The sequence below is a fragment of the Cariama cristata genome, unplaced genomic scaffold (assembly GCF_000690535.1).
Source record: "Cariama cristata isolate BGI_N322 unplaced genomic scaffold, ASM69053v1 scaffold26747, whole genome shotgun sequence".
Lineage (NCBI taxonomy): Eukaryota > Metazoa > Chordata > Aves > Cariamiformes > Cariamidae > Cariama > Cariama cristata.
The window spans coordinates 1-7,481 of NW_009625347.1; the positions used below are offsets into that span (position 1 = coordinate 1).

Genomic DNA, 7,481 nt, shown 5'->3' on the forward strand with positions numbered 1-7,481 from the left:
CCGGCGGGGTGGGGAGTAGGGCCTGGGCCTGCCGCCATGCTGTGGGCTGGGGCGTGAGGCGAATGCTGGAGCCCCAGGGGTTTGTCAGCCCGTTGTGGTGGTCGGTGGTTTCTGTTTCTCTCTCTCTCTCTCTCTCTCTTTTTTTTTTTTTAATAGCATGGAGAATTTTTCCTTATTTCTGACGCAGGGTTTGGGTTTTTTTTTCCTGTCAGGTAGGGCTTTTAGTGGAAGCCGTGGTCTGTCGGGATGAGTTTTCTGCTGCCCAAACTGACCTGTAAGAGGGAAGTGGATCAGGCAATAAAAAGCGTGGCCGAGAAGGTTTTGGTTCTCCGGTTTGGAAGAGATAACGATGCTGTTTGTCTGCAGCTTGATGATATTGTAAGAGCAAGTTTGGTTTTGTTTTTAGTGAATTCTACTAGTATACCTGTTGCATACAAGAGAATGTCATATGTTGGTTTTGGCTAATGTGGTGACTCATGAAAATTTTGGTGACAAATATGAAATAATACTGTATTCATAAAACGGTTTGAAAATTAAGCAAATGTTTATGTTATTGCAGTGGGTGTACAAAGTGCTTGAAGTAGATAAGACATTATATTGTAGCCTTGATTAAACTGATAAGACATAAGAGAAATGGGCTTTATAAAGCTTGCCACCCTTTTTTCTCTTGTCTTTCAATCCATTTGTCATCCACCTTTCTTACTCTTTTCAGCTTGCAAAGACAGCTCATGACCTGAGTAAAATGGCAGTCATTTACCTGGTGGATGTGAACACGGTGCCAGTGTACACCCAGTATTTTGACATCAGTTATATTCCATCTACTGTATTTTTCTTCAATGGACAACACATGAAGGTTGATTACGGGTATGTCATCCTACCTGGCATTATCTATTATTATATCTGTACGAATTGTCAGTCTTTCTCTATGTTGCCATGTCTGGGGAAGGTAACGTTTGAAAACTATAATGTTGTTGCCAGCATCTGCATTGAGAGCTCTATAGGAAGCCAGAAGGATGTAAAATTAAGAAGTATTTTGAAATATGCTCTGATGCCATAAGTGTCAGCTGTGAAACATGCCTGACTCCAAAAATAGTATGGTCTTGGACACAGCACTGCACCTTTTTGGACTTTAGAGGTCACAGTATATTCCTGACTTAGTTATGCCATTACCTAATCCCTAATGTCATTATACATCTTTTCTTGTCTTTAGGTGTTTTTGCTTTGAACACTTTAAAATTACAATTCTATATTTATCTTATGTTTATATTTAGGTCTCCAGATCATACCAAATTTGTAGGAAGCTTCAAAACAAAGCAAGACTTTATAGATCTGATTGAAGTGATTTACCGTGGAGCAATGCGTGGAAAACTCATTGTGAGAAGTCCTATTGATCCCAATAACATTCCTAAATATGACCTTCTCTACCAAGGAATTTAATGGGTTGACCTGAGAAAGAATTACGGAAATGGCCGATGTTCTAGATCCCTTTTTTTATTCAAGCATTTTTAGCCGCCTCTGACACCGTGGGACAGTTTGAGCATTTTATGTTGAAGGATCATATTGGTCTCCTGAAGGCAGACATTCTGTCACCTCATACTTCTCTCATAAGGCTACATGTTCAAGCGTAGAATTCATGCAAGTGACTATTCATTGAGTCGCATGCTGACCGGTATGTACAAAACAGGCAGGTTGCATGCATCCTCAATGACGGCATCTCCAGTGCAACTTTCTTAAGCGAACAAAGGCACCATGTAGTCTATTATTTGTCTGTTTAATACCATTTGCATTCAGATGTAATAACAGTAAACCTATCTCTATTTAAAAAGCTATGCTTGCTCTCAAAAGCATTCAACTGACTGTGCCTTTCCAACAGAATTTTACGCTTTTACCCATTATTGGATAATGGGATGGAAACTTTTTCAAACAGTATTAGAGAACACTGAAATACAAAATGGATATAAACACAAAAGGGAAGTTGACACTCCCTTTTCTCTGGTAGCCAGTATTACTCTTCAACATTTTTTTTGACTGAGATGGAAACCTGAAAGCGTAGGACAAGATTTTGTCATCCTTCAAAGCTCTTTTGCAGCTACTGAGCACTTTTAATTCCCACAGGATTAAACTGGAAATTCAGAATAACCATTTTGTTTACATTCGCTTTAAAGGTTATTTGACCTTTTGCTTCTATAAATTGCAAACCTTGAGTATAGACATTTAAAAACTCTCTATTTCCCACCTCTGTATAAAATTAAACAGCTGAGGGAAAACAGCAATGTCGTTCCTTTGCAACAGTTTGGTAATTGCAGGTTGCTAAAGTATTGTATTTCTATAGCAGCTCATGCCCAGTAATCTCACTGGCTTAGCTTTAAAATGGAAATTACTTTAGCTCACTGTATCATATTTGAGGAATACCATCTCTGCCTGGAGGGAAGGTAGTAGCATGTAGTTCCCTGAAGTATCGTTCAGCTTAACAGTAATTTCAAGGAGGAAGGGGGATGTTCCAGTTTTTGAAAGATTTTAAACACTCTATGGTATATGGCAAGGAGGAAATAGATCCTTCACATGCTTTTTTGTATTCTAGATTTGTCCTTTTAAATGAAAGCTATGCACTCAGGCAAGTGTTTTCCTGATAGTTTAGTCTGATTATAGAGCCGTAACTGCAGAATGTTTATTTTAAAAAAAAATGGTACAGATGAGAGTTGGTATGCCTCAACATCTTTATTTTGTGCAATTTTAAATTTCACAGCTAGCTGAAGGGTTGTGGCTTAAAGCTTTCAACAACGCATTTCTTTCCTAATAGTTAACTTGCATTTGTGTGTTTCTCAAAACCAAACAAACTAGCTTCAAAGTGACGTGCGGAAAACAGACTCCACAATCTGTAAGATTGTACAGTAGGTATGTTTATTCGGCGCCGGGCAGCACAGGGGGTAGTCCCACCAAAGTCGTGCGCGCCGCACCTGGCGACCTGCTTCAAACTTATACAGGTCAGTGTTGCATATACATGAGGTTTCCCAACACGCCTATACATAGGGATGAGCTATCCCCGCTTCGTATTGAAATTAGTTCCAAGAGGTCATTTCCATAGACTCCTCCCGATTGCGCTTGCGCAGTGCCTCCTCGTGGTGGTCGTCGGGCGTCGTGGAGATGAAGGCTGATGGCTCCTCTTCATCACCGCTAGTAATCTCTTGCTCTTGCGCAAACTCAGTTGCTCCCTGGCTCTTGCTTCAGGATAGGTTTTAACAGTTTCTTAAGGCAAGTTTCCGATCTTTATCGGGGGCTGTCCTTTGGGAGGAGCTGCAAAACTTCCTGCCTCACTTAATTTACAGAAGAGTTAACAAATCATTAAGCCGCACCTTTGAGTCACACCTGCTAATTCAATTCCTAGGGCCATACAACATCTTATCTGTTAAGATTCCCTTAACTCCTTCTCTCAAAACTTAGAACTTACAGTTGCTCCACAGTGAGATGAAGGTCCTTAGATGACTGAACGGTGCAGGGACAGTTATGAAAGGAGGAGACCACTATCAGGAACAAATCGGTATACCTTTATTTATTGCCTCTCTTCTCACTTGTGCTGCTTCTAGTTGCAACAGGTGAATGCCTAAAGGCTGTTCTGGTCTTGGCTTTCAGCATGCCTTTTAGGTACTTAAAGATGGCATGTAAGCAGCAGGAGGGTGCTAAACCATATTTTTTAGTTCCAGCAGAGACAGTACTACAATTCACTTTCATGCGAGAACACACAGCTTTATCTAGAGGTTTGCTGTTTGACACCCATTCACGGGAGTATTTCCGTATCCATTCCTGTATTTGTGGGTCACTTCTAGTCTGATGCCGTGTGTTGTGCATGGAGTCGATGAATGCCACAGAGTACACTTTGTTCATTACCTCCCATTTTCTCTGCACGAGCAGATCAACAAACACCAAGCCACCATAGCCGTGGGCAATGAAGGCCACGTTCTTGGCTGCGCTCTTTGAAATGAAATGGTCCCATACATACATGGTATGCTCCTCGGGGCTGCTGCTGCCCCTCTTGGGGATCCAACAGACGGACCGCATAGAAGGCAGTGCTTCCCCGATAGAAGAGCTTAATCTCTCCTCCAGACGGACCGCATAGAAGGCAGTGCTTCTTCCCCGATAGAAGAGCTTAATCTCTCCTTTTCAGTCTTGAGATCAACAAAGTTGTCGTTGGGATTCAGTACAATCACTCCTTCGTACCTTTGAAGGGCCATTTTGATGAACGGTATTTGTGTTCCATGCTCCAGGCCCTTGCTGATGATTGTCCTTTGCCCCCATTGTCCAGCACAGAAAACTCCACGGTCTTGAAGAAGGACAATTAGGCTAGAGGAAGTTGTTAGTGCATTCTTGCTTATGAAAAAGAAACTTCTTGGTTCATCCTCTGTAGCATCAGTAGGAATATAAACTTTCTGCAGCATGCAGACTCTTTCCAGGAGCTCATAAACATATTGGGTAATCAAATGTCCCAGAACTTCATAGCGTTTATGGTTCTGCTCATGTGCATTCTTGTAGTAATTGAAAACAAAAGACTCATTTGTATCCAGATGCCTCAGTTCCCCTTTTATATTGAAGTCATACTTCAGTTCCTCTTGATACTCTGAACCCTCTATTAGTTTCCTCAAGCTTAGTTCATGCTGTATTTGTAACCACTACAAATTAAGACAACTATATCAATGTAGTGCTAGACCTCTGTACAACATCTACATAAAGAAAACCTATTGTATTAGAATTCAGACTTAAAAGTGGTTACAAACAAAATACTTGTTGATACAGACTATCTCTTGGTGGTCTGTAGAAAACCAGCTGCTTGTAAAGCCTCTCACAGATTTCAGTTGCTAAATTCCAACAGTACATTAATACTAATCTCTCCAGTTACCTGTTCATCCTTGCAAGTGCTTGCCACATGGAAATTGTGGAATGGATGACAGAATACGCTAGCCACTGTGATCCAGGAACAGGAGAAAAGAAAGTCCATGCAGCAAACTTTCATGAGATTAGACTGAAGTCTCTAGTTTCAGCTAAGATAATTTTTCAACTCATACGACTGATCAACTGATAAGAATTATACCAGGAAGTGGTTTCCATGCAACTGAAAAATTAAGCTTATCATAATCTTCTATTTTCCTAATAACTCTTCGGTCTACTACTGACTTTCACTGGCTGTAGAATGGTAAACATGGGGTAACCTTTGGTGTGGTTAGAATCCTACTTTATAGGATTTTTGTCCTAACAGCAGAGATTTGCAAGCATTGAATTCCCACAATTGTCAGTATTTTAAAAATGAACATCTCATCTTGACACAGTAATTTTTTTTGGCAAATGATTCATATGAAGTTATATTTGGCAAATACATTGGTACAAGCTACTATATACCTTTAAATTTTTCTTGCTGAACTAACAGAGGTTTTCAGAACACAGTAAATCACATTCTGACTATGTTAAAACTCACTGTACCATCTGATAAAGCTGATTACTAGGACAGAAAACGATCTGAAAATTTTCATGTGAGTAACCTGAGTTGGAGCCCAACTCCTGCATGGAATGCAAGTTCCCTTGAGTAAGCTGCTCAGCATACTGAAAATTATTTCTTACACTTCCAAATTTAAAAAAAAAAAAAAATTCTTTGCCTTTCAACAGAACACCAGCATACACCTTTGCCTTTTGAGCAATCTCCATTGGGTCAGAGTTGTTAAGTCATCTTTTCAGGGTCATTCCTGTCTTCTGATTAATAGAGAGTAGGCTAGGAAATGGTACCTTCTCCTTTATCTCAAATAATAAGTACACATAGAAAAGGGAAAAAAAAGAAAATCAGATTCTATGATAGATAAACCATTTACTGCCTTGCCAGTTTCTGAGAATGGAAACAGCACAAAGAAGTTGCAAGTCCACATGTTCATCTATGATTTTTTTCATTCTGCAGGAAGGCATGAAAGACACAAAGGAGGAAGGAGGACAGTCTATTTGCTATACTACTGATATATGGGCAATTCACACAAAAGACATCATATATAGTAGGCAGGAAGCTACCCATATTCATGTTTTCCTCATGCAATGAAGTGGGAGAAAAATGGACATGGTTAAAGGAAAGATGTCTGTGGAGGAAGGCAAAGCACAGAGGAAGCATTCCATAGCAATTAGGAATAGGTAAATGCAGTTTGCTCACACAGTGGCGTGCTTCTATCGGTGCCTTTCCCTCCTTACCCCTGAAAGGTTGGAGACTAGTTTCCAGCATACTATGAACGGGAAGTTACTATGCTCTTATTTCAGCTGCTAGCAACAACATTGCTTTTTCAGTTCAGAAACAAAACAAGGATACGTGATTCCAAATTAAACCCTGTGTATGTAATATTGAACATCTACTTAAATATCTACTTTACAAAGCATTGTGAAAAGTTTGTGAAGATTTCAGGAGGCAGAAACAAACAAACAAATACAGTTTTACATCAGCCATAGGTATGACTTCCCTTCCTAAAATTGCCCTCAAGGTGCAAACTGAAAAGTTTTAAAGCAATTTACAGTAGGTTATCACTTGAAAGTTCATTTGAATAGCACCTTAGAATCATATACTTATTAGTATTTTATTGTAACAATGCCATTTATAGAATTAAACACAGCAGTTATAGGTTGTTCTAGATATAGCTACATAACGCATTTACTTCTTTTTAGTAAATCTGCATTTTAAATCGGCGTTGACTGCTGCTTGTGCTTCATTGTCTATAGACAAATGCAATATTCAAGGGTGCTTATTCTGTCCAGTCTTTACAAATGCTATTTTGATTTTAAGAAATTACTGATAGGGGAAAAATAATCCCTCTTTCCCTTCCTCTTGCTTTTCTGTTTGAATTGTAAAATGCTTTGGCTGCAAATTCAGCTAGTGTTTGTTACAACAGTTAGCATATTCTAAACACTACTGCAGTGTAACTATTACACTTTATGAGGTTTTCCATTTAAAAACACTTTATTCTAGTAAAGCCCAACATTACCATATGCTCTCCGGTAAAGTCTGTCATCATCATAGATGGAAATCTTCTTCACTCTGGGACTGTAGACAATTCCTCTGCATGAAAGAAAATAAACCCATCTTAGTTCAGGTTTCATTACTTCATGTACTTTATTCTGGGGTGTATCTGTAAAATGCATCAGTTGCTGATAGTTAAGGCTATCTGAAGTGTTTTAGACGACTCCAAGTTACAAGCTAATAGGTCACGTTTGTAATTTACACCTGGCCATAAGTTAAAACTAAACCTCTTGAACATAAAACTAAGAAGTTGTCAAAATTAGCTTTACACAGCTTCCCATTTCCTGAAAGAAAGGCGCTACCAAGAGAACAAAACAGAAAGCTACACACAAAACTTACAATTCTGTAGCTGCACTGAAGAAAACCCCTCACAAAACCCAACAAACAAATCTTTGTCTCCTGCGTCGCTGCGGGAGGGTTCCCAAGGCCATCGGCTGACCACCGAGGG

At 39.5% G+C, this 7,481-nt stretch overlaps 2 protein-coding genes across 2 annotated transcripts; one reads left to right on the forward strand and one right to left on the reverse strand.

Moving 5' to 3' along the window:
* The first annotated feature begins 196 nt into the window (after nt 1-196).
* On the forward strand, nt 197-1,699 carry TXNL4B (thioredoxin-like 4B). Its single transcript, XM_009703585.1, has 3 exons — nt 197-378; nt 713-864; nt 1,272-1,699. The coding sequence occupies exons 1-3, from the start codon at nt 247-249 to the stop codon at nt 1,435-1,437; spliced, it is 450 nt and encodes a 149-aa protein (XP_009701887.1). The 5' UTR covers nt 197-246; the 3' UTR covers nt 1,438-1,699.
* A 1,847-nt stretch (nt 1,700-3,546) lies between these two features.
* LOC104157103 (putative protein FAM172B) lies at nt 3,547-7,031 on the reverse strand. Its single transcript, XM_009703586.1, has 3 exons — nt 6,999-7,031; nt 4,098-4,664; nt 3,547-4,041 (listed from the first exon to the last, which is right to left on the reverse strand). The coding sequence occupies exons 1-3, from the start codon at nt 7,029-7,031 to the stop codon at nt 3,547-3,549; spliced, it is 1,095 nt and encodes a 364-aa protein (XP_009701888.1).
* Between the last annotated feature and the right edge of the window lie 450 nt (nt 7,032-7,481).

Coding starts and splice junctions, on each gene's coding strand:
- TXNL4B (XM_009703585.1), top strand. CDS start 247: ATGAGTTTTCTGCTGCCCAAACTGACCTGTAAGAGGGAAGTGGATCAG. Junction 379..712: donor GTCTGCAGCTTGATGATATT/GTAAGAGCAAGT, acceptor TACTCTTTTCAG/CTTGCAAAGACAGCTCATGA. Junction 865..1,271: donor CACATGAAGGTTGATTACGG/GTATGTCATCCT, acceptor GTTTATATTTAG/GTCTCCAGATCATACCAAAT.
- LOC104157103 (XM_009703586.1), bottom strand. CDS start 7,031: ATGATGATGACAGACTTTACCGGAGAGCATATG. Junction 4,665..6,998: donor ACTTTACCGGAGAGCATATG/GTAATGTTGGGC, acceptor CTTAATTTGTAG/TGGTTACAAATACAGCATGA. Junction 4,042..4,097: donor CTTCTATGCGGTCCGTCTGG/AGGAGAGATTAA, acceptor CGGTCCGTCTGT/TGGATCCCCAAGAGGGGCAG.